The sequence below is a fragment of the Medicago truncatula genome, chromosome 5 (genome assembly GCF_003473485.1).
Source record: "Medicago truncatula cultivar Jemalong A17 chromosome 5, MtrunA17r5.0-ANR, whole genome shotgun sequence".
In the NCBI taxonomy this organism is placed as follows: Eukaryota; Viridiplantae; Streptophyta; class Magnoliopsida; order Fabales; family Fabaceae; genus Medicago; species Medicago truncatula.
Genome location: NC_053046.1, coordinates 3,542,333 through 3,567,603, shown reverse-complemented (window position 1 = coordinate 3,567,603; position 25,271 = coordinate 3,542,333). Strand labels below are relative to the sequence as shown.

The window sequence follows — 25,271 nt, the reverse complement described above, 5'->3', positions numbered from 1 at the left end:
AAGAACGATGCTAACCAATTCTTATTTATTATTCTTCGCAATAATAAATAATAAAAAGTACTCTTGACTCCAAGAATGGACGATGTACTTCGCTTCTTGTTACATGTTCCAACTATTGTTAAGTTTATGGCTTGATCTGATGTTTTTTCATAATTCATGAGTATCTTTTCATGCCACGAGCCTCCCTTTCTTTCACCCATAAAGATTAACGACTTACGGATTTTATTTAACATCCTTTATCTTAATTGTTGTAATAACATATCAAATCATTTTAGATTAGGTAAATCATCTTACAAAGTTTTCAACGCATCTGCATTCTCAAAACATGATGCTTTATGTTTTATTTTTAGTGGGTTGTTATTTGCACATCAAAAACTTACATCAGAGTTGCAATCGTACACGAAGCCAAGGTGGGAGGAAATACAATAAAACTCTACCAACCGGATGTATATATGGTGAGTGTAAGGTTTCTGTGTGCATGTGTATTTCTGTTATTTTTAGCTCTTCCTTTAAAATACTTTAGTACTTTTCTGGTATAGTTAGAAAAAAAATATTTATTTTAAAAAGACAAAAGAAAACTATTAATGATTACTTTTCAAAGTCTTGGGTACTGGTAGATCTCATGAACTATCAAATATCATTTACGTTTTTTTTTAAAAGATAAACTAACCCACCAAAAAGTTACTGGAGAGAATCGAAAAAATTACGTACCCCCTTTGGTTCTATTTATAAGAGATATTTTAGTCAACAAAAATTAATGTATCTGGTCTAAATTTTTAACCGAATACATCAACTTTTGTTAATATAAATTTCTCTTATAAATAGGACCGGAGAGAATAAATTATGTGTTTTAAATTTAGTTCCTCAAAAAGGTGTATTCACATTAAATCCATATTTACATTTTATAGGGATTATTTATTTTTTGTTTACATGAGAAAAGGAAAAAAAAAAAAACAAAAGAAAAAGAAGTAAAGAAAAACTACGTCATAATAAAGAACATTCCCATAGCATTAGTTAGTAAAGCTGATGAAAGACATGATAATGATTGATGTACCATCACAAGAGACTCTGAATAATTAGCACCTAGTTTTAAAAGTAGATATGCGCAAGAGTTTCCTTCTAAAAAAATATGATGAATGGAAATATCCCACTTCTTATCCAAATACGTCCGAATGTGTTCTAAGAGGTTCGCATAGTGATGAAGTCTCGACACTTCTTTCGACACTAAGTGCACCACATGAAGAGAGTCAGAAAAGCAAACTAGTTTCTTATAACGAGCCTCCCAGCAAAGCTTAATCCCAATCATAAGAACATGAATTTCTGCATGCAAAATATTGGACAATCAAACACTACCATAGAAGGCAAATTGAAATTTTCCCTCAAAATTCCTAACCAATCCACCATATCTTGCTTTACCTAGGTTAGTTAAAACGTTGCCATCTACATTAAGAACCATTGTACCATTATTTCCATGTTGCCAACATACTTCATGAGTGGGCCTAACTAGTTAGTTATAGGGATTATTTTGAGAACTAAGAATATCTATTTTTTGTAAAAAAAATAATAATAAAATAAGAAATACTTTAATTGCAGTATTATAAATGACTAAAATTACCATTAGTAATGTAGGGTTAAATATTTTTTTGGTCCCTATAATATTGAGACCCTCTAAGTTTAGCCCTTGCTTAATTTTAATAGTTCTTTTAGTCCTTATAAAAAAAATTGCATTCAATTTTAGTCTCTATTAAATTAAAATTTGTTTAATTATGCTTAAACTTTTAACTTTTTGAACAATTATTTGTAGAAGTGTCAAGAACATTATTAAAAATTCCTCGACAAGAAATTATCTCAAAATTTAATTTCTATGCACAAAATTTGGTTACTTTTATCTTGAACTTTTGGCATTTAAAAAATTCATATTTAATTCATTTCACATTAAATAATTTAAATTTTAGTAAATGAACCTTTCATAATGTTCTAAATTTGTCTAAAATAAATCGTTCAAATGTTTAAGTGTTTAAGGATAATTAAACAAATTTTTTTTAATAGGGATTAAAATTACATGTAAATCATTTTTGTGGAGACTAAAAAAGTTATTAAAATTAAATAAAGACTAAAATTAGAAGCTCTAAATTTATAAGGACAAAAACATATTTAACAGTGAAATCTAAACTTAAAAGCTCGTGATATTATAAGAATTAAAAAATATTTAACCTTGAAAAATAAAGACCAAAGTGGGCCGAAACAATATTTGTACAAAGAATTTGTCAAAAAAAAAAAAAAAAAACATTTGTACAAAGAAAACTTGTCCTTTGTCTTGAGTCCCAAACATAAATATAGCCGTTGGATTCACAGAAAACAATAACGGCTACTTTCATTATTCTACAAAAACTAGCCGTTAGACCCATTTTCCCAACTCATAAAAAACCTTCACTTCCTTTCAATATTCAAATCTACTTCAACACTCTCTAGATTCCTCAAAAATTTCCTTCTCAATCTGCGCTTTTTCTCTTCACTTTCCTTTTTCTCTTCTCTCACAATCAAAAAGGTAAGTAATCTTCTCATCTCATGTTTCTATTATTGCAAAAAAATCAATTTTTTTAATAGTTCATAACTCACCAATTTTTTGTATATTAATCTTCATTTTTTTCTTCAATTTTTTTATCTATGCAGGAAAACCCTTTACACCAAATTGATCGAAAATGAATGATCTAATGACAAAATCATTCACCAACTATGTTGATCTAAAAAAAGCAGCTATGAAAGATGAAGTTGATTTAGAAGCTGGTCTTCATCAAAAACAAGGTGGTGTTGAATTAACAAGATCTTCATTGACCCATTTGGAAACTGATATGAATTTGTTCTTGGAAGAGGCAGAGAAAGTGAGAACAGAAATGGGTGAAATTCGTGATATACTAACAAAGCTTGAACAAGCAAATGAAGAGAGCAAGAGTCTTCACAAAACTGAAGCTTTGAAAGCATTGAGGGAAAGAATTAATACTGATATTGTGACTGTTTTGAAGAAAGCAAAGTGTATTAGGACTCAACTTGAAGAAATGGATCGTGCTAATGCTGCTAATAGAAGACTCTCTGGACTTAAAGATGGTTCACCAGCAATTTATAGAACTAGAATTGCTGTTACTAATGGCTTGCGTAAGAAACTCAAGGAGCTTATGATGGAGTTTCAGGTAGATACCCTTGTCAATTTCTCTTTTGTTTTTATTTTTTTTTTATTTCTGGATTCAAATTAATAATTTTCTTTAAATTATGTATCAATTTTAAGGTTTAGAATATTTAGTTTTAGTATGTTGTGTATCTTGTAACATTACACTCATCACAATTTATGAAACCTTGTATATAACAACAGGGACTTAGGCAGAAAATGATGAGTGAATACAAAGAAACAGTAGGGAGAAGGTATTACACAGTGACAGGGGAACATGCTGATGAAGAGGTAATTGAGAAGATAATTTCAAATGGAGATGATGAAAGTTTCTTAGGGAAGGCAATACAAGAACATGGAAGAGGAAAGGTTCTGGAAACTGTGGTTGAGATACAAGACAGACATGATGCTGCTAAAGAGATTGAGAAGAGTTTGTTGGAACTTCATCAAATATTTTTGGATATGGCTGTTATGGTTGAAGCACAAGGTGAGAAAATGGATGATATTGAACATCATGTTCTTCATGCTTCTCATTATGTTAAAGATGGTACAAAGAATCTTCACGGTGCTAAACAGTATCAAAAAAGTAGCAGGAAGTGGATGTGCATTGGGATTATACTCTTGCTTATTCTGGTTCTCATCATTGTTATTCCCATTGTCACTAGTTTCAGCAGTTCTTGAAATCCTTCTTTTATCTGTAATATGAAGAATACAATATCTGATGTATTGATTCTTTTACTATGTTCTAGTTTTTGTATCTTTGTTGAGTTGTGTACGACTCATCGTCGTTTGAATTGCCTTATGATATCATATATTGTGCTTAAATTTTTTTGATGATGCAATTCATCTTATGTTCATGTAAACTCATTACAAATTAGAAATGTAATAATTGTTCTATATCTTGGTCATTACAAATTAGAAATAGAATTGATCCATGTTGATGTACATAATTTATATCTGCCCCTCTCCCCCACAACCATGTCCTGTATCAGTTTGATTGGTTAACCATAATATGAGGCTTGATCTTGTTTACATGAAAAGAGAATCCATCCTTTGATGAGAATTCATATATGTAAACCAAATATATAAATCTTTGATTATGTAAATCTTAGATTATATGGAGCTAGGTAATTAGTAAATGCTGTCATTGAGGGTTTGGAAAGCAGATTTACTCTGTTGCCACTCTGACAGAAGTGTGCTTTCATATTAAGTGGCATAATGTTTTTCAGTTAGATTATTTTTGGTTAGATTATGTTTTTCAGTAAAGAATGGTGATATAAGTTGTAACTTGTATTCAATAACCATTCAACAATAGTGTTGTAATGTGCATCTATGTGGGGATATCTCGTATAGAATACTATTTCTAGTGCCACAGATACAATTGATTAAGTTAATGTTTCAATAAGAAAGATTCTCACACCTTGGTTACTTGTAATGTGCATCAAAATTTGATGTTGGTTACTTGGTTGGTTAGTAAAAGATGTAGAGAAGAAAGATAAAAAAGATAAGAAAAAGAAGTAGGGGAAGAGAAAGTAGGATTTGTGATTTGCAATATAAAGAAGGAAGAAAAAGAAAAGAAAAAAGGAAGAGAGATGATTGGTACATATTATTGTAAAAAATGACAATCATTATTGTCTACAATGTGAAACCAGATGAAGATTAAACGACTCATATTTTTCCTCCACAAATTTGAAATGTTAGTCGTTATATTTTCATCCAATGATTCAAATTTGCTAAAGTTACCAAGTGGTATTTTGATTAAGTCTAGATTTAAGAGACAGAAGATGTAAATATGATGGAAGAGAAGTGTAACAAAATAAATACTCAAAAAGTGAACAAGCAATTGTCTTAAAAGATGGAACAAGCACTTTGGTGTAAAACTAGAAATAGAATTTTGTATTCCAACAACTAGTGTTTTTTTTTTTTTTGATATGTCCAACTACTAATGTTAGTGCACAGTGCAGAAGCTAGCAGTGGATATAGAAAAACTCAGCACAATTATCCTGAAATCAAAAGATTCATAAACTCGTTCACTGAAACTAGATTGATGAATTCTAAACAGTAATTTCACATTCTTCAATACAGAAACCTGTTTCAATACACCATAAGAAACACCTATATTACACAAATACCCTCAGAATATGATTTTTGTATACATCATGCATCAAAAAGAACCACACAAGACTGAATCTAGATTTTGAGAAGAGAGACTTTTCATCAGTTGAGGGAAAACATTGACAAAACAGTTGAACAAGTACAACAGAACGATTTAAGGAGTTTCTGCAGTTCGATGGCTTGAGGCAAAGCGATTAACCAAAGCGAGTGTGTTGCTGGTAACTTGAGCAACATTGACAACCCTGTCCTTGATGGCAGCCTTAACAATTCCATTCATGGAAGGACCAGCAAAGCCATCAAGACAAGTGTTATCATCAGTAAGTGCAGCACTGACCCAAGTCTGCACGTTGGTCATGTGCCACACAAAGTCCTCTCCAACAGCATGACCAATACTGCCTAACTCCCTAACCGATTGGCTAAGACTGTCCAAACTGTCACCCATGTTTTCTATGCAGTCTTGTACGGCTCTGTACTCCCTTGGCTTGATGCCTCTTGCTTTTGATATCTTCTTTACAAACGATGCACTCGATCGTGTCCTAGATATGCTCACTGATAGAGCAGTTATCGTTAGTTGTCGCTCGCTTTGGCCAATCACACTCGCATACCCCATGAGACATTGAACACATAAAACAGGATAGCGAGTAGCTCTGCATGAGGACCTGATGAACTCTGACGGGGTTATAGAGGATTCTGCAGTGACAAGACTCATGAAGACCAGCAAATAAACCCCGGCTCTAGCCGCCATGTTTACTAGCAATATAGTGATATATGTATCTATATATGACTGTATCATATGGTCCTCTCGCATATATAGTATTATTATAGGAAATAGGACTGTAGGAAGTGGGAGACATGTATTATTGTATCTATATGTGACTGTGAATGGATTGCTACCGTATCCCACTTTCTTTTTTAAAAAAGGAAAATATTGGCAGGTTATCTTTAAATTTATTAATATATTCTTTTGAAGATATCGCTTCTTTTTTGACAAGTTTTAAAGATAAAGCAACTTTTGTTGACATGTTTTAAGTGGCACTGCTTTCCCTTGAAAAAAATCTGCTTAGCCGCATCCTCCTAGTGGTAAAAGTTATCTAAAGGATGAAAAAACATTAAAGAAAAAGACCAAAACAACTCAATAAAATTTAACATTCTATCTAATTTGTCAATGTAAACCCACAACTACCACTTAGTATAATTCATCATCCATCAAGCTTATGTTCAGAACATTTAAAGTCATGAAGGAGAAAAATTGAAATCACTCAAAAACAGAACCAAATTCTCAATTAACAGGATGTGTATATTGTGATTTTAAAAACAATTTTACAAGATTTCCAACTAAAGATACATTAGTCATACGTATTTCAAAATTTACAACTCATTTACTATGATATCATAGCAAAGAAAGTATTATATATCGCATATTTGATACAATTATCGACGGCACAGTTTTCCACAAATGGTGATAATAAAGTAAGAAACAAAACATACTATCCACACTAAACTGTAATGTATTTGAGAACAGCCCCACGGAGCTTCTCCATGTATTCTGCAGCTTGCTTCTGCAACAAGGAAAATAAGCACTAATCTCAATATCACCAATAAAGTATGTGCACCACAAGTTCTGTTATGTTCAAACATAAACCATGTTCAGTAAATTAAATCTGGCAATTTATAACTTTTATGTTTCTAGTTTCGGCGGCACAAAAATATGCCGTGCTCTAAGAAGGGTAATGAGTAAAAGATTATAGCTGGATGATGCTGGAATTATCCTGTTTGAAAATTGACAATTCCACACACAGATTCTGGTAATCAGATGAAAAATCATTCAATTGATATTTTACCTGGTTGGCACCATGTGCACTTGATATGTTTTCATCAAGAAGGGTCAACAATGATCGATTAATCTCGTTGCGTTCAACCAACTCCAGCAACTGTATTGAAGATAAATTAGACCTAGTTTAACTAGAACAGAAGTACAAAACCAATAATATCAACTATAAAGAACTGCAAACATTAATTTACATACAGTTGCTTTGACATCCTTTGATGTCAAGATTTTGGTTAGGTTTTCCTTGGCTTTTATGAGCTGAGCTTGCATCTTATCATAGGCATCTGCATAAGCAAATGGGAGCAAACCGAGCAAGGAGTAAGCTTGCATTATAGTAGTAGTTTCTAGACAAGTATTTATTTCTCGTTCAGATTGACCAATTGATCAAATCGCCAATTTAGTCCTTGAAATGGTATGGTGTTGACAATTTAATCCTTCAAATTATTAATATATCAAAACAGTCCTGGATATTGAAAATCACTAATCATGATTCTTTCCAACTCGGTCAATTTAGACCATGAAATAGTCTGAACATGACTAATGTGATTGAGAATTTTCAAATCCGGAGATCATTGTGAAATTTTGTTAATTTCAAGGACATAGTTACCAGCACCCTACAATTTCATGAACTAAATTGGTGATTCACTCTATTCAGATTCCATTTTCACAAACCTGTTCCTTCTTGTATGGCCTTCTCTAGAGCCTCCAGCTCAGTCAATCTATCCTCCGTAAGCTGCAGAAATCATCATTGTAAAAAGGACCAGAGACTAGAATAATTTATTCAATGAAAATAACCACCAAAAAGAGTCCGAAACCTGTGTTTTGTTAACAGCAAATCGAAGCTGTCCTAACTCGGATTTTAGTGCCAAAATGAATTCGTCGTTTAATCTGCAGAACTTAAGAGTCACGGTGCATTGATATAAAAATAGACTCAGCACAACAGAATATAGAGGTGAATCCCATTCATTTGAAAAGTACTACAAACCGTGGTCTCATTCTTGCAATCTCAAATTCAATCTCCTGAGCTTCAGTGTCAAGCAAGTATTCAATGAGGTCTTGTGGAGTATCAGGAACATCACGAGACTAAGCAAATGAAAAATAAGATATTAAATCATTGAATCTTCATAGAATAATAAAGGCTACAGAGAAAAAGCATTCAAGAAATCAATAAGCAGTCAATTTAGTCTCCAAAGTTTCACGCTCTCTCCAATTTAATCTCTAAATTATATGAAATTTTGTCATTTTAGTTCTTAACAGAACTACAATCTTAATATCATGATGGATTATATATACTTTACAGTCATACATCTATGGAGTAAATTAGAGTAATAGTCACTTTGGTCTCTAAATATTTGAGACGATGTTACTATAGTCTTTGAAAGTATCAAAATTATAAACACATAATCACAAGTCTCTTATATTACATTAGTAATTCAATGGATCAAATTGACTAACAGAAAACACATTCAACGACTAAACTAACTAATAGAAAACACAATCAAATACCAAAATTACCAACGAAACACACATTCACGAATGTCTCACATATTTAAGTATCAAAATAAAGTTAACTTACATCACGAAGGGCTCGACGGCGTTCTTTCTCTTCACGAACTTGACGTTCAAAGGCTTCGCGAGCATCAGAATCTTTCTCAAGCCGTCTTTTAAACTCAAGCCTAGCAAGGTGGCCAGTATTGGGCCGGCCTAGTACACCTTCTGGGTCCTACATAAATCAAAATTATCAATCAACAAATAGTTAGTTAGTTAGTTAGTTAGTTAGTTAGTTAGTTAGTTAAAGTTGAAGTTTAGTTAAGTTACCCAATCAAGAGGACCAATAGGACCACCACCAATACAAACAATTGTGGATTTGCCTCTGCTCCATGATTTGGTTCTAGTTCGAAAACCAGAAGTAGCATTCAAATTTGTTGTGGCTAAGCCAAAGTTAAGCGTAGCCATTTATTGTATTGAAGTTGAAGGAAATAAAACTATCTAACCACCTTGCTTGCTATGGTTACTATCTTCTTCAATCAGATGATGCGTTATCTGTTATAACTTTCCAATTTGGAATATTGCTAAATTTCCAAGGGTATATATGTAATTTAGTTATTAGTGAATTTTTTTGTTGGGTTTTGAAAATGGGCCACTCCAAAAGTTTAGCCCACTTATTTGATGGGCTGTTAAGTAATTTGTCGTGTGATACGTTTTGCCAATCACACACCCTTGTTGAGAAGTCTACGCGCTTGAAGCAACAATTGATCAACACTTTGAGAGTATGAATTGATCCTCTTATATATTCAATATTATATTTACTCATTGTCGATGTGATACTATCATTCATACTCGAATATCAACAACTCCAACATTTTCAACAAGGGTTTGTTTGGCAAGACATTTTTTTTTAGCTTATAACTTATAACTTATGTCTTATAGCTCATTTGATTAAAAAAAACTTGTTTGGTAACCGCCACTTTATCACGAACTTATAATTTATTTTTACTAGTTTATAACATCTTTTCATAAGGTGATTCAAGTAGTTTATAATTTATCATTTTTTAATTCAATTTACTCTCGTAATTTTAATTAAAAAGAATTAAATCTTTTATGTCATTTACTTATAAGCTAGTTCAACTATAATTTTACTAAATACTACAAATTCAATTAGTTGATTTATCCGCTATTAATTATAAATTAACTTATGAGCGATCCGCTACAAGATCATCCACTATAAGTTAATTTATCAACAATTCACTATTTTTTTTACCAAATAGAAGCAAAATATATCTAAAATAACTCAATTGTGAATTATTTAAAAACTTAATGGTCCTGTAACAAATTATTTAAGAATTTAATTCCTATACAAAATAACATTGTAATGACTTTCTAGATTATCGATAATTATAACCGTCAAATCATCATAAAAATTATATGACTTTGATCGTAATTACTTCTAAAATCACATATGAACAATTATGATTTATCAACAAAATTGACCTCTAACACCATATAATATACTTAAAAAAACACCATATATTAAGTTTTATATTTTGTTAATTAATTCTCTCATCTCTCAAATAAATCAACACTTAAATATGATGTATTTTATAAAGTTAATGAAATTGCGTGCAAGTGTTACTAAAATATAATATACAATATTTAATTATTCCCTAAAAAAAATACAATATTTAATTTAATTGAATAATCGTGCGTATGCTTTTCTTCCTAATTAATCAAATTTCAACTTATTATAATAATTCATATAATATATGATATAGTTGAGGCCAACCTAGATTGTTTGTTTTCTTTGAGAGGTGGCCTACCTTGATTGTTCAATTATTTTAGGCAAAATTATACAATTAGTCTCATAATTTTATTTTAGGTAACACTTTCGTCCTTTATTTTTTTTTGTCACGATTTAGTCCTTTATGTTATAAAATGACAATATCTTATCATTTTTTATGAGATTTTTTTCAAAGAAATTTGATTTTCTAGGCTTGTATGATGAAGATTTATGTTTGCCTATGAGTTTGATGAATTTTTTTTGGAGTTTTTGATTATTTTTTCATAAAGAAGGATAACTATGTTGTTATTTTATAACATAAAGGACTAAATTGTGACAAAAAAAAAGATAAAGGACGAAAATGTTACCTAAAATAAAGTTAAGGGATTAATTGTATAATTTTTCCATTATTTTATTATGAGTCTTCGCTATTATTTGAAGGAAGGGAGTTTTGACACTTATAACTCAATCCAAAATAGGTGTTATTGAACTTAGGTTTCCATTTCATTTTATTTCATTTCACTTTGCTGTCTCTTATTATTAAGGGTATGAGAGTTTACGTTTTGAGGATAATAATTTATTTTGAAAAATGTCTCTCATAATTTACTATTTCACAAATTAAGATAGAGTTAGAAAATAAATATACAAATTTAAGAAAATTAGGTTATGAAAGGACATTTGCACAACAAGAGTCGGAGAAATATTATTTTTTTAGCAAGATATATATGCATAAAGTATAATATAAAAAGTATCAACATTACCAAAAATGAATTAGAAAACTTAATTTAAATTATTATAGTAAAATAAAATAAATATTTATTTAACAAGCATCACAAGTAAATACGCAAAAAGTATGTAGACTTTTTTGTGTACCCATATAAAACATCCATTTTTATTTTTTTTTAAAACTAATTTTGGTTTGTGTTCGGTACTTATAACCCGTGAGTACTGGGTACGTGTTTCATATTGATTTTGAAATAGACATGCTTCAGAGACATCCAATCCAATAAAGATAAAAAAATAATCACCAAATTACCACCAAGTTCATCTTAAACCATTTTTGGCTCATAATAAAGATGATTGATACGGATACTCTATAAAAAGAGATAGTAGATCAGAATTTTTTTTATATAAAGGTTTAGGCGAGTTGGATTTTAGAACCGCAATAAAGACATAAAAAGTTGCAAAACTCATAAAATTGATAGATGTACTAACATATTATCCGCCAACAAAAAAGTTATCACGTCGACAACAAAATTTAAACTTCAATCCTTAATGAACATGAACCGATTCTTTATCAATTGGATCAAACCTACATTGACATAGAACAATGTTGTTGCTACTAATACAGTGAAACACAGGTATTAAAAAAACAGCAAAAACATAGTGTAACTTTCATCAAACTTTATTCCGTAATTTGTGATCAGACTTATGTTTGAATGGACCGCTAAACTTAAGCAATGATCTCTACAACTCAATCAGTCAAGACAAGTAGCCAACCACGCTCACTTTCAGTTGATGTTTGTCTTAGATTCACCATCTCCATAATTCTTCCTTTTCTGGCTCTTCCTAGCTAGTTTCAGCTTTAAAATCGTCTCTCATCAGCGATGAAACGTTTTATCGGACAATCATTGAGCCAGCCAAGAATATATTAAACATAAACATGCCCATGTAGAGGCTAATAATTGTAGTACAATTCATTTGAGAAATTACAGTATTATATTTTGAATAGTTTGATTTGACAAAATAAGATATATGTATATTAAATTTGATTCCACCAGCCTTTAGCCTTATAGAAATTAATTTAGAATATCCTCCATTATGTCCATCTAACAACTAGCCAAAACAAAAGATGCGTCATTAACAAGTTGGTCAATCCATGTTGGAGAATTAAAAACATAATGCTCCTATAAGACTTTTCTTGTTTGGTACGCACGTCAAAAACAGTCTCCTATCATTTCGTTTGAACCAATCAATGCTTCAATATCACCAGCCATGTCTTGATGAGTAGATCAAAGGTCAACTTCCATTTTTCTAGCTTAATCGTTAGGTGTCAAGGGAGGAAATCATCGTAATACTTCATCCAGTCATATTTATAAGCAAAAAGTTATTTTTTGGGTTCATTGAATAATTATGTATTTGGTCTATAATAGTATATATCAAATACATTAATTATTCAATAAACCTAAAAAATAATGTTACTACTCAAATGGGATGTCTCCCATTTACCCTCTTAGTCTTGCTCGTATGATCATATCTCCAAAAATATGAAAGACTCCAAAAATAAACTTGAGTTTTTTTTTTCTTCTTCCAGAGAAGAGTTCAGTCATATTATTGATATGAAGTATCTACTAACTTTTGTCAATGACTATTCTTTTTTGCAAAACCTTGTAAATGACCATTAACGAGATCTCCTCTTAACTACATTTTCTTTCATTTACAAAGTTTAGACTCGAGAAATTGCTTAAATAATGAATTCAATTTCACTCGGATCAATGTAAAGTTGGTATAAAAATTGGAAATTGAAAACACACACATATATATATATATATATATATATATATATATATATATATATATATATATATATAGAGACAAAGTAAGAATATTTTTCTGATAGTAGAGAATCTCCCCAAAAATAGCTCCATCACACACTCTTTGGTTTGCGGTGTCAATCTTTCTTGAAAGGGTCACATGCTGATTAATTAATAAATTGAGGCAAAAAAAATAAACAATTCAAATAAGGCAACGGGAACTATATATATATATCCATCAAACCAAAGCAAAATACATTCATTTTCAACATAAGAAATAAAGTGGAACATAACAAAATGGATAATTGCAGAATGTATATTATGAGGATGATGGTGGTTTTGTTGATTATCTTAGTAATTAACATAAATGTAATTAGCATAGTAGATGCACAAATGCTTCCACCTTGTGCTGGTGATAAGATGTTGCCATGCACAGACTACCTCAATTCCACTCATCCACCAGACATTTGCTGCAATCCAATTAAAGAAATTTTTGAAGCAACTCACGATTATACATGTTTCTGTCAAATTTCAACTCCTGGTCTACTCGAAAGTTTTGGTGTTAAACTAGCTTTGGCTGTCAAAGTTGTTAACTCATGTGGTGTCAAATTCGATCCCACCTCCTGCAAAGGTACCATATATATATATATATATATATATATATATATATATATATATATATATATATATATATATATATATATATGAAATTATTAAACCGTTTCATATTAATTGGGTTTTTGTTTGTTCTAATATATATACAAGACTTTTTCTATTAATTAAACATGAACACAATAGCATATGAAGCTTAGTTGAATATATATCTTCCAATTATTCGTTCACATATCATAATTTTGTTTTACTTTACTTAAAATTTAAATAAAATTTTAAAAGGTACATTATAATTTACTTCAATATAAGAAGAAAAAAAATTACCTTACCTGAAATTTACATTACGTTTTGGAAAATTGCAGCCTCTGCTCCAGGTCTTTCTCCGTCATTGATGCAACCTCCAGGTAAAAAGCCTTTCAATTTCTCTCTTTTTTTATTTTTGGGATTATGAACAATTCTTAGGACTCATTTGAATTGACCTATTTTGAACTTATGAATCAGTTCTTTAAAAAAAAATGTTAATTCATAAATTCTTACTAACAAGAATTGTATCTTTAGAAGTTTTTATTTTATAAAATAACTTGACAAACATATAAATAATACATAAAAATTTAGTTATTTGCATAAACTATCTTGCCTTAACGTTAAAAATAAATCAATCCAAACAACTTTTACTTGCATTGTGACACACCGGTGGCTGAGTAGTTTTCTTTAAATAAATAGGAGTAGCATGTCGTGAATTTGCGTTGTGTTTTGTGATATAGTGAAAAATAATTCGGGAAAAATAATTTTAAGATAATAGTTAAAAGACAAGAGTCCCCGTGAGCATAGTTCAGTTGGCAGGGACATGCATTGTTATATACAGGAGCCGGGGTTCGAACCCCGGACACCCCACTTATTCACCTTAAAAAAAGTGAATTCTAACCACTAGGCTACCTGACAAAAAAAAAAAAAAAAGACAAGACACAATTAATATTATAAAATAACTTTTTTTTTTTACAAACCATCCCATATTTCAAAATGAAGAACTCGCCGTAGTGTAGTTGTCTCATTTAGTTATTCAAACTCTATCTATCTACATCGTTCTCATTCTCATAAAAGGGCTCCATAAAGGTTTTTTCTACGGAAAATAGCGTACTTTTTTTTCTTGGCTTAAATATATATTTGGTCTTTTATCTTTTTTTTTTTGAATTGTTTTAATCTAATATCTTTTCAAAAGGGTGATATTTTAGTCTTTATTTTATTGGTTTTGGTATGCCAAAGACTAAAATATCACTTTTTAAAAAGACAAAGGACAAATAATTTACAAAAAAGTTAAAGGACCAAAACAATTTTTTAATAAAAGATAAAGGATAAAAAACATATTTAAACTTTTTTTTTATTTTTGAGAGAATAAAAATAGCATACTTGTCTTGTGAGATTTGTTACCATATGCATAAAAAACAGGGAAATATTGCTAGTGTTAGGAACATAAATGTCAACTTCAGATATTTCAACTTTTTTTACAACATGCATTCCACTGTTTTTATAATGGTTAAATTATTGAAAAAAAATTGGAAGAAAAAAAATTGCACAAATAAATTTAATATTTTCATAAATAAGATAATTATTCTCTAAGAAAAAGATATTATGATCTAACAAATAAATTATTGTTATGCAATATTGTAAAATTATTAGTGGAACTCATTTAAAAAAAGTGATGTGCATGTGGGAGTCACATAAAAAATCTCTTAGTAAAAGTGTTATTGGAGATGCTCTAAATGATGTATGTAAAATCACCAATGATCCTGAGTTTTTACGAATTTACAGCAACACGTGGAAGTGATGGAGGAGGAGCGGGGATGATCACTTTTACCGGACACTACTTCATATTGTTCATTTGGGCATGTATGTTGTTTCATTAAGGAGAATTTCTTGCTTGGGGACAAACTTAAATTTTAAAAATTTGAGATGTAACTAATTTATTTATTTATTTAGTTTTCTTCATTATTGTGTGTGTGGTCAGCTAATTTTATTTATATTTGTGTGTACGTAAGACTACCTCTTCATTAAGATCAAGAAGTTGACATTTTTTCTACGGGCATCTACCTAAGCCAAAATTGTACTATTTGATATTATTATTTTTTCATTATTATTGAATCTGTTTCCATGCATTTAATTTGCTCATTTTTCATTTCTTTAAACTTTATTCGTCTAATATATAGGTGTACTCAACCTGTCCAGTAATTATTATTATTATATTTGTAAAAAAAATTGTCGTAAAATACTTGTCAGTTCAATTTTTAATGTAATTTTAATTAATTATTTTTCAATTTTGCCCCTCTAGTTAATGTGTTATGCATCATTCTCAAATTATTATTTTTTACTTTACACTTATGATAACGAGAATCAACCAATAACTTATTTTTGACTTATAATCAATCAATAGTTATTTATGCTAATTTGATAAAATTCTTATTATTTTTACTACATTTATAATTTCTCCTCAATTTTACAGAAATGACCTACTATGACATTTTAGAATATCTCACCAAATTCATTTTTCCTGGTTATTTCTAAAATTTAGTTTTACAGAAATGAGCTACTATGATAAAATTATCTCACCAAGGCTTAACCTATAGAAACTAATTTAGAATATCCAACAACTACTATCCGAAAAAGAAAACAAATAAAACCATAAAACAATGGTTGGTCATTAACAAGTTGGAATTCCAAATACATCAACTTAAGTTGGAATTCCAAAGAACGTTAATGTGGTGAATTGTGATCGATTAGTTGTTTGTGGTCGAGAAAAGAAAACTGAACTCTGAGAGACGTGACGGTGGTGATGTGGCGGCGACGGTGGTGATTGATTGTTGTGTTGATTCATTTTGATCGGTGAGATTTTTGATGAGAGAGAGAATAGAGAGAGTTATGAGTTATCCACTGAAGTGTTGGTAACATTTTCCTTTTTTTATTTGTTAAAAAAGAAATATAGAGTAACATTTTATTTTATGGGTGCTCTTAAAACTGAAAATAAATTATGTGTGTAACACTTTTTTAAAATTGTCACCGCAAAAATGTTGCAAAATTTCATATGTGCAGTAGTGGAAAATCCATGTTGGAAAATTAAAAATATATGCTCCTACAAGGCCTTCCTTGTTTGGTATACGCACGTCAAACAAAGTCTCTTATAAATTTCGTTTGAACCAATCAATGCTTCAATATAAGGTCAACATCTATTTTTGTAGCTTAATATTTACTGTCAAGGGAGGAAATCATTCCATTTGAGTAGTACTTCCTTATTAGAAAAGTTGTCTCATGTCTCCTTCTTAATTTTGAAGTTCAAATACTTTAAACATGAAACCGTGTTTGTATTGGACACCAATATTCTTTCAATATTTGCGATTACTCATGAATTTGTATCCATGAAATATTAAAATTACTCTTTCTAGTCACTTATATAAAAGACAAATAGGTAAAAAAAAGGATATATTTTGTTCAAAATATAGACCAAATACATCAATTTATGTTGACACATTTGTTATTATAAGAAAGACCGAATGAAATAGCTTATATATATATATTTTTAAATATTTTATTAGATGCACCATAATAGATACTTAGAAAGTACTTCATAGATATATATTCTAAAAAATATGAAGGGTAAAAAAAATGGAAGCGAGTGTTGCTTTGCTTATGGGTTGCGATGAACTCTCATGTGTGTGTTGTCTACTTGCTGCCAATTATACTTTGCATTGGCACCAAAAGTGACAACGACCTTCGTGTCTACTTTGTTGTTTGCACCAAATAAGCTTTTCTTGGCATTTGCGATGCCTTACGGTACAAGATTGGCTATTATTGTTTGCAAGACAATTGCAATGTCAAATAGAACATCGAAGAGGGAAAGCATTTCCTCATTCAAGCCAATTCTAGTGACATCCATATATATGTTATACGCCTTGACCGGTCAAGAGTAATTTTCAATCAACACTTCTTGCCTCGACACTCCATCTATTCGACAGAAGGCTATGTGATGGTCACCAACAGAAGTGTCATCAACAGAAGCGTGGTATCGACCGATGGTTGCTACGTATACTACTTGTGAGCTTTCTTGGTCAAGATATTTGTTAAAGGTTTTACATGTACCAGTACCACATCCCGGGCTGGCAAGATTGTTTTGTGACAATCAATTACACATTGCTGCAAACCCACTTTAGCTTGAGCAGATAAGCAAATTAAACTAGATTGTCACACTATTCGCGAAAAGATCCAAAGAGGATAGATTAAGACATCTTTAATGGCAGACTAAAAAGGAGATAACAAATATATCTACAAAAACTACTATCATATGTGTTTAATACCCATCTTAAAAAGTTGAGTGTCATTGGCATTCACGCTTTAACTTGAGGGGGAAGTGTTAAAGAAAAGGAAATAAATCAATGAATATATTCATTCATTTTGATTGTCAACGTAATTTTGAAATTATTATGGAACAATTATAGGATAGTGGTATTGTCACAATTGCATCCCTTAAACTCTCTAAAGCAACTCAAAAAGACTCTTTGAAGAGTAATTAAGATTTGACAGATATGGATCAAATAAAGACAAAGTAAGAATATAATTTTGATGAAAAAAAAGTAGAGAATCTCCCCAAAAATAGCTCCTGCATCAATCACATTATTTCACTTTTCTTCTGGGATGCATATTCAATGAAAGAGTCACCGGCGCTAATTAATAAATTCAAATTCAAGGAAAAGAAACTTTCTAGTATATATTATATATTACTTAGCAGGCCGGACCTGTATCACCAAATTAAATCAAAGCATTATTTACTTATATATACACATTTCGACATAGGAAAAGTGGAACAAAATTAAGGTCCGTAGTCTCATGAATTACAACAAAATGTATAATTGCAGAATGTATGTTATGCTGTTGATGGTAATTAGCATGAGTGTGATTAGCATATTAGATGCACAAGTTCTTCCACCGTGCGGTAAACCGTTATTGCCATGCATTGAGTACGCTAACTCCACTAGTCATTCGATACAAGACATTTATCCACCAGACATATGCTGCACTGCCATTAAAGATGTTTTTGATGCAACCCAAGAAACATGTTTCTGTCAACTTGTCTACACTCCTGGTTTATTTGAAGCTTTTGGTGTTAAATTCACTGTAGGGTACCGAATTCTCCGCACATGTGGCGTCAAATTTGATACCAGCTTCTGCAATGGTAATTGAAATTAAAATGTAGACAAAATTAAATGCATTTTCTTATGTGTTTATATGATTCTTAATTAATTTAAACTTGGAGAAAATTGTGAATTATTTAAAGAAATCATGAGTACTTAAGTGAATCTATGTGTATTTTCCTATTAATGCATTGATATCATGAAATTTTCAGCGTCTTCTCCAACTCTTCCACTGTCCTCGGGGAAACCCCCAGCAGGTAGAACCTCTCAATCCTCTCAATTTCATATGCACCACTTAAGTAGCACACAATAGTGCCTTAGCAGTTAGCAATCTTCTTCAATTATTTTATTTTGTTGACAAAAGAGTAGCAAAGCACGAAATGAATATGCATTTTGTTTTATATTTGTTATTTTTAAAACTATAAAGTAACGTGTAATACTGAGTTGTTTTACCAATTTGCAGCAACACCTATAGGTGATGAAGGAGGAGCAGGCAGGATTGCTTTGACTGGACTCTGCTTCATAATGTTTATTTGGCCATTTTTCTTGTTTGGTTAGGAAGAAGGCACTAGCTAGCGGATCCAAAAAGTTTATTTGGCACGAGAAAAATATTATAAAGTTTTACTATCATCACATTAAATAAATTAAATACTTAATACCTGAATTCCTATAAATTACAAATGGCTTGATACATATTTTTAAAATATTGTATGCGTTTTCCATTGTCAATACTAATACATCTCTTCCTCTAAAGAAACAAATACATCTCTTTATATGCATTTAACGTACAAAACAAATGTGTATCTCATACGATTAAGTGCACTAGATTGTCGTTCAATAAAATTATTTGCAATTAAAAAAAATTGCATCTCATACGATTGATCTTTCTACTCTATATAAAATTCAACGAAGAGAAACATCATTCATTTGTTATAGTTGCCACATAAATAATTAAAGTTAAAGATACTAGGAAACATATTGCAAACATTGGAGAGGGTGAGTGAAACCTCTGATAAGAAAATAACATAGTATCTCGCTTTCAACCATCAATAGAACTGCAACTTGACTTTTTTTACATAAAGCTTGCAATTGTTACTTATGTGCTGAAAAATGTGCATATTCTTTTCTTTCCAAATAATCTACACGCAAGATAATCAAATAATATTCAAGGCTAAATGAACTTGTTTCGAGAACCCTCCTAAACCACCAAAATGTGATAGGTGATCCAAAAGAGTTCCATGAGAAACAATAACAAAGTCTAACCAATGACAAACCAAGTACAAGATTCTACTGAAAAAGTTACATTTTGCAAACAAGTAATCCATGTCTTCAATCATACCACAACCTCCCACATACAATTGATCGTTATGATTAAGAATTCCTCGCTTAAACAAATTTACTTTGGTAGAAATATGATTCAAAGAATTTGATCGTCATCTACATGATTAATAATATTCTCCAGTGTCAAATGTTGATATATAGTGTTCACTTAATAGCATTGAAATGGAGGCAATTTCTACTCACCTATCATTCATACTAACTTGCAAAACATTGCTCCCTCCGTTTCTAATTATAAGCACTTTTTGAGAAAAACTTTTGTCCCTAAATATAAGTTCTTCTACAAATGACTTGATGCATTTATTATTATTTTTAAAACATATCCCAAAGTAATACTGCTGACTTCTCTTAAAATATAAATAGTCAAATTTAATACACATATAAACAAAGAACAATTTAGTAAATATTTACACAAAATAGACACATTAATTATACTAACAATTTTTTTTTAAGAAATGCGAAAAAAAAAAACAGAGAACTTCTATATAGGGACATATGTGGAGTAGAAGTTAACAACTCACAACCATTGGCGAAGCCATAAATTTTGAATAGTGGGGGCAATATATATATATATATATATATAAATTTGTAGCAGGGTCATTTTAAATAATTTTTGGAAACCCTATTCTAATTTGTAGCAGGGTCATCTTAAATAATTTAGACGCCGATATACAATATTAATTTAGAGGTCGAGACCGATTTAGAGTAGTCATTTTGGTCTCTAAATGTTTGATGTGTTTTCACTAAAGTATATGAAATTTATCAAAACTATGAACAAATCTTCAAATGGTTGTTTTGTTATTCATTGTATAGACCAAATTGATTAGTAAAAAATATATTTAAAGATTAAATTAACTAACTAAAGACACATTTAAAAATCAAAATGACTAACAAAAAATAAAGTTTGTTTTTATAATTTTAATAGAAAGATTGATAACTCATTTTGATTCGAAACCTCTCAAGTTTTTCCATGATAAATAATTACATTATTATCATATATTAATTAGGAGAATGAAACCAACGTAAAAGAAGATATGTTGAGAGATGAACAATCAGCATTTTTGTTTGGCTTAAATATGTATTTGATCCTTGCAATTAGGGGTCGTTTAAAAATTGGTCCCTGTAATCGTTAATCCTGGCAATTTACCCCTACATTGTTTAATCATTTAAAATTTCGTCCCTCTCCCCACTTAATCACTGCCACGCCACATAAAATTCCAATTTTACCCCTGGGTTTCCAATTCTTTCTTCAATATTTTGTCCTCTTCTTAAGGGCAAAATTGGAATTTCATGTTTGGCAGTGATTGTCACATCATCAAATTAGTGACGTGGCAGTGATTAAGTTGGTCAAAGGACTAAATTTTAAATGATTAACGATTGCAAGGCTAGTTTGCAAGGATTAGCAAATACAGGGACCAATTTTTAAACGACCCCTAATTGCAAGGATCAAATACATATTTAAGCCTTTTTGTTTAATAGGTTCCATAACATCTATTTATATAGAAGGATGATAAAACTTTTTTTAATAGATATAATAAATAAATAAGTAAATAATTGTATTAGGGTATATATATATATATATATATATATATATATATATATATATATATATATGTATGTATGTATGTAATGCAATATGAGTGTATTAACGCATGAAGCCATGATGCTTTGGAAAACTTTATGGGGGCACATGCCCACAAAGAGATATACGAGCCACTGCTCACAACATACCCTCAAAAGCTATTCCTCCCAAACCCAACAACTTCATTCTCCACTTCCAAGCCTCACTATTCACCCCCAACTTAAAGCATACATCTTCGTTGTTGTCACTGGTTTATTGTCGGCTAACTCAAACAACCTTCTAGATCTAACATAGGTTGCAATACCTATTATATCATAAACAAGTTTATTTGAGCCATAAACTTTTTTTTACAATCTAGTCTTAACCCTGAGGATACCAAAAATAACATCTAACTTGCAACCAACAATGCTTTATAAAAATTAAACCAAAAACCATTAGCCTTAAAATAATCAAACCACTTAACAACGAGTAGTATGCATTCAACATACCCCCATATACACATTTTTTTTTCTTCAATTTCTTTAATAGAACACACAAGTTACACAATCATATCTCTTTTCATTTTTTCAACTCCTTCCTTTGATCCACACTCAAAATGATATCAGTCCAAACATACATTTACACAAAATCATTAACTCTTTATTTCCTCTCAATCCGTTCATATGAAGGAAAAAAAATTATTAAAAAAATGAATTATTATAATTACTTTAACTTCACAATTCGATAAGTCTTCTGATTAAGAAATCTAACATTAAACTTATTTCGTCATATATGCCAGCCACTCTCAATTGGATCAAAGCAAAGATCCCAGCTATCTAATTACCTGCTCCTAACGCAACTCGAAAAGACTCCTTTCTTTTTTTCTCGCAAAAGAAAATGAAGATTGAAGATTTGAGAGATATGGATCACTAATCAGAGAGAAAGAAACCATTGACTATACTCTAGGGATATAAAGAGTCACCTCGTTGATTAATATAGTCAAATGCAATGAAAATAAACCTTTCCAGTGAGGCAATGGAAACTATATGTATATTAAACCAAAATAGAACTCAAATAAATAGTTAGAAAAAGAAAAAAAATTAAACCAAAGCAACCTATATAGTACACACACACACATTTTTTCACGTAGGAAAAGTGGAACAAAATTAAGGTCTCGTTGTCTCATTAATTATAACAAAATGAATAATGGCAAAATGTGTACACGGGTGATGCTGATTTGGGTGTTAATGGTAGTAATTAGCATGAGTGTAATTAGCTTAGTAGATGCACAAGTGCTTCCACCTTGTGCTGATCAGATACTATTACCATGCATTGACTACATTAACTCTACACAACCACCAGACATTTGCTGCAATCCAATTAAAGATCTATATGCAACCCACAAAACATGTTTCTGTCAACTTATCGCAGCTTATGGCTTATTTGAAGCTTTTGGTTTGAAAATTACTCAGGTTTTCCAAGTTATATACTTATGTGGTATCAACTTCAATACCAGCTCCTGCATAGGTATGTGAAATGAAAACATATTTAATACTTCTTCCGTCCTAAATCGACTGACCCATTGAAGAAAAAAAAAATTGATTTTTAGAGGAATATTACTTTTTTATTTTCCAATTCTACCATATAATTAAGTACACTACTTTCATCAATTCAATTTATAATAATAATGAGATTACATCAATACATGCATTTATATCCTGATATTTCCTTATTGGAAATTTTCAGCTTCTTCTCCAACTCTTCCCCTGTCGTCATTGCAGCCCCCAGGTAAAATCCTCTTCATTTCACTTTTTAGTTTATCAACAATGTTTAACAGATGCACCACTTAAGCGACACAAACTGGTGCCTCGGCAAGCAGTCTTCTTTAGTAGGAGTAGCAATACTTGAATTTGCATTGTGTTTTGTGATAATAGAGAAGAAAATAAGTTAAAAACACAAGACAAAGCGTTTATCATCTTAAGTTTCTATGTATATGTTATTTCTAGAAGAACTTATAAATATTATTCATTCGATCAGCTAACTGTGAGGAACCTTAATAAATCTAATGAGTGTTTGATTTTTCCCCCAGATTTTGTTGAACAAATCTTACACTAGACAAACAAATGGCAAAGTGCACACATAAAACCCTTTATAGTAACTAATCAATTAAATAAAACCATTAAATTATTTTTAAACCACTACTAAACAATTAAAGTGAACACATAAAAAACCCTTTAAAGTACACACAAGAATATCACGTTTGTCACGGTAAATATTTTTGTAGAAGCTAGAAGTTATTTTTATAAGTTATGTTGAAGAACTTATACGCTGAAATTATGAACATATCATAAGTTGTTTTAAGAAATTCTCTCAAATATTATTACAGTGTTTTGTGAAATTCTCTTATTTTGCAAATCCTTGTTTTCTGAAGTTCATCCCACACATTTTAAAATACCCTTGTTTTATCTATGTGTATGCATCTGTTTCTGTCAAACATAAGTATTTCATTCATTGGATCAGTTAACTGTGAGGAACCTTAATAGATCTAGTGAGTGTATGATTTTTTTTCTTCCAGATTTTGTTGAACAAATCTTACACTAGGCAAACAAATGACAAAGTGCACGCATAAAACCCTTTATAGTAACTAATCAATTAAAATTATTAAATTATTATTCACTCAAAAAAAAAAAAAAACCACTTTTTTTTACTTTTATAATACTAATCAATTAAAGTGAACACATAAATACCACTTTAAAACCTAACAACGCTTAGATGAGATGACACATGTCTCTTCTAGTTTAACCAAGATTCTAGTTCGAATCCACTCTTAGACATGCAACATTGTTAAAACTTTTAGGGAGAGTTTGCCGCCTATTTAGATTCCCACAAGACTAAGGGGATTAGTCTCGCGCGGAGGATACCCTGTCTTAAAAAAAAAAAACAAAAAAAACCCTTTAAAGTGCACACAAGAATATCACGTGTTTGTCACTATAAATATTTTTGTCGTGCTTTATATAAATTAGATCATTTCAATTATTTTTTATAATCCACTTAATTCTTATTTATTCCATTTGGTGAAATCAAGTTTTACGTTTAGGTAATAAGAAAATTTATTTACTAGGTTAAAAATGTTTAGCTTTATAATTTTAAGTTTATCTATGACCTCCCTAAAAAAAAAAATTATCTATGACTTCAAGTAAGAGCAATCAAACCTAAATTAAAATGATCATTAGTGTTACTTAATTAATAATGAATTATAATTATACAAATTTAACTGAAGAACATAATTTGTTCATATTATAAAATTATAAAGTTAACATTTCAGCAATAAACTCACTAATATTAATGAGTTTTGTTTTCCAATTTGCAGCAATAACCAGAGGCGATGAAGGAGGAGTTGCTGGCAAAGCTACTTTAACTAGAATCTGCATCATCCTTTTTATTTGGGCATTTGTATTGTTTCATTAGGAAGAAGAAGGCACTGACGGATCGAGAAAGTTGATTTGGTGGAGCAAGAAAATAGTCAATGTGTTTTCACATCCCATTTTTTTTAAAGGGCACATCCGAAAAATATAACAAATGTTTTGAGACATTTTTTTTATTTTTAAGATATTATATATTTTAAAAATCATTGTTTATCAAATATATCTCTCTATATGCATTAAA

General features: G+C 30.4%; 6 protein-coding genes across 6 annotated transcripts; 4 read left to right on the top strand and 2 right to left on the bottom strand.

The window, feature by feature from the left end:
• The first annotated feature begins 2,388 nt into the window (after nucleotides 1-2,388).
• Nucleotides 2,389-4,062, top strand: LOC11436299 (syntaxin-related protein KNOLLE). Its single transcript, XM_003611211.4, has 3 exons — nucleotides 2,389-2,548; nucleotides 2,674-3,188; nucleotides 3,368-4,062. Exons 2-3 carry the CDS (start codon nucleotides 2,703-2,705, stop codon nucleotides 3,842-3,844), a joined length of 963 nt encoding a protein of 320 aa, XP_003611259.1. The 5' UTR covers nucleotides 2,389-2,548; nucleotides 2,674-2,702; the 3' UTR covers nucleotides 3,845-4,062.
• A 1,099-nt stretch (nucleotides 4,063-5,161) lies between these two features.
• Nucleotides 5,162-6,109, bottom strand: LOC11427094 (21 kDa protein). Its single transcript, XM_003611210.4, has one exon. It carries the CDS (start codon nucleotides 6,084-6,086, stop codon nucleotides 5,433-5,435), a length of 654 nt encoding a protein of 217 aa, XP_003611258.1. The 5' UTR covers nucleotides 6,087-6,109; the 3' UTR covers nucleotides 5,162-5,432.
• A 469-nt stretch (nucleotides 6,110-6,578) lies between these two features.
• Nucleotides 6,579-9,137, bottom strand: LOC11436298 (uncharacterized). The gene is made up of 8 exons (XM_003611208.4): nucleotides 8,925-9,137; nucleotides 8,683-8,829; nucleotides 8,092-8,189; nucleotides 7,922-7,994; nucleotides 7,779-7,839; nucleotides 7,305-7,390; nucleotides 7,120-7,209; nucleotides 6,579-6,837 (listed from the first exon to the last, which is right to left on the bottom strand). The coding sequence occupies exons 1-8, from the start codon at nucleotides 9,060-9,062 to the stop codon at nucleotides 6,775-6,777; spliced, it is 756 nt and encodes a 251-aa protein (XP_003611256.1). The 5' UTR covers nucleotides 9,063-9,137; the 3' UTR covers nucleotides 6,579-6,774.
• Nucleotides 9,138-13,178: 4,041 nt separating this feature from the next.
• On the top strand, nucleotides 13,179-15,687 carry LOC11429164 (non-specific lipid transfer protein GPI-anchored 8). The gene is made up of 3 exons (XM_013597975.2): nucleotides 13,179-13,548; nucleotides 13,892-13,933; nucleotides 15,339-15,687. The coding sequence occupies exons 1-3, from the start codon at nucleotides 13,215-13,217 to the stop codon at nucleotides 15,431-15,433; spliced, it is 471 nt and encodes a 156-aa protein (XP_013453429.1). The 5' UTR covers nucleotides 13,179-13,214; the 3' UTR covers nucleotides 15,434-15,687.
• Nucleotides 15,688-18,368: 2,681 nt separating this feature from the next.
• LOC11438595 (non-specific lipid transfer protein GPI-anchored 8) lies at nucleotides 18,369-19,412 on the top strand. Its single transcript, XM_003611205.3, has 3 exons — nucleotides 18,369-18,747; nucleotides 18,919-18,963; nucleotides 19,170-19,412. The coding sequence occupies exons 1-3, from the start codon at nucleotides 18,402-18,404 to the stop codon at nucleotides 19,262-19,264; spliced, it is 486 nt and encodes a 161-aa protein (XP_003611253.2). The 5' UTR covers nucleotides 18,369-18,401; the 3' UTR covers nucleotides 19,265-19,412.
• Nucleotides 19,413-22,717: 3,305 nt separating this feature from the next.
• On the top strand, nucleotides 22,718-25,271 carry LOC11441045 (non-specific lipid transfer protein GPI-anchored 7). Its single transcript, XM_003611204.4, has 3 exons — nucleotides 22,718-23,132; nucleotides 23,352-23,393; nucleotides 24,976-25,271. The coding sequence occupies exons 1-3, from the start codon at nucleotides 22,805-22,807 to the stop codon at nucleotides 25,071-25,073; spliced, it is 468 nt and encodes a 155-aa protein (XP_003611252.3). The 5' UTR covers nucleotides 22,718-22,804; the 3' UTR covers nucleotides 25,074-25,271.

Coding starts and splice junctions, on each gene's coding strand:
- LOC11436299 (XM_003611211.4), top strand. CDS start 2,703: ATGAATGATCTAATGACAAAATCATTCACCAACTATGTTGATCTAAAA. Junction 3,189..3,367: donor AGCTTATGATGGAGTTTCAG/GTAGATACCCTT, acceptor ATATAACAACAG/GGACTTAGGCAGAAAATGAT.
- LOC11427094 (XM_003611210.4), bottom strand. CDS start 6,086: ATGCGAGAGGACCATATGATACAGTCATATATAGATACATATATCACT.
- LOC11436298 (XM_003611208.4), bottom strand. CDS start 9,062: ATGGCTACGCTTAACTTTGGCTTAGCCACAACAAATTTGAATGCTACT. Junction 8,830..8,924: donor CTATTGGTCCTCTTGATTGG/GTAACTTAACTA, acceptor TGATTTATGTAG/GACCCAGAAGGTGTACTAGG. Junction 7,391..7,778: donor GGCCATACAAGAAGGAACAG/GTTTGTGAAAAT, acceptor TTGCTTATGCAG/ATGCCTATGATAAGATGCAA.
- LOC11429164 (XM_013597975.2), top strand. CDS start 13,215: ATGGATAATTGCAGAATGTATATTATGAGGATGATGGTGGTTTTGTTG. Junction 13,549..13,891: donor CGATCCCACCTCCTGCAAAG/GTACCATATATA, acceptor GGAAAATTGCAG/CCTCTGCTCCAGGTCTTTCT. Junction 13,934..15,338: donor GTCATTGATGCAACCTCCAG/GTAAAAAGCCTT, acceptor ACGAATTTACAG/CAACACGTGGAAGTGATGGA.
- LOC11438595 (XM_003611205.3), top strand. CDS start 18,402: ATGAATTACAACAAAATGTATAATTGCAGAATGTATGTTATGCTGTTG. Junction 18,748..18,918: donor TGATACCAGCTTCTGCAATG/GTAATTGAAATT, acceptor TGAAATTTTCAG/CGTCTTCTCCAACTCTTCCA. Junction 18,964..19,169: donor CTCGGGGAAACCCCCAGCAG/GTAGAACCTCTC, acceptor ACCAATTTGCAG/CAACACCTATAGGTGATGAA.
- LOC11441045 (XM_003611204.4), top strand. CDS start 22,805: ATGAATAATGGCAAAATGTGTACACGGGTGATGCTGATTTGGGTGTTA. Junction 23,133..23,351: donor CAATACCAGCTCCTGCATAG/GTATGTGAAATG, acceptor GGAAATTTTCAG/CTTCTTCTCCAACTCTTCCC. Junction 23,394..24,975: donor GTCGTCATTGCAGCCCCCAG/GTAAAATCCTCT, acceptor TCCAATTTGCAG/CAATAACCAGAGGCGATGAA.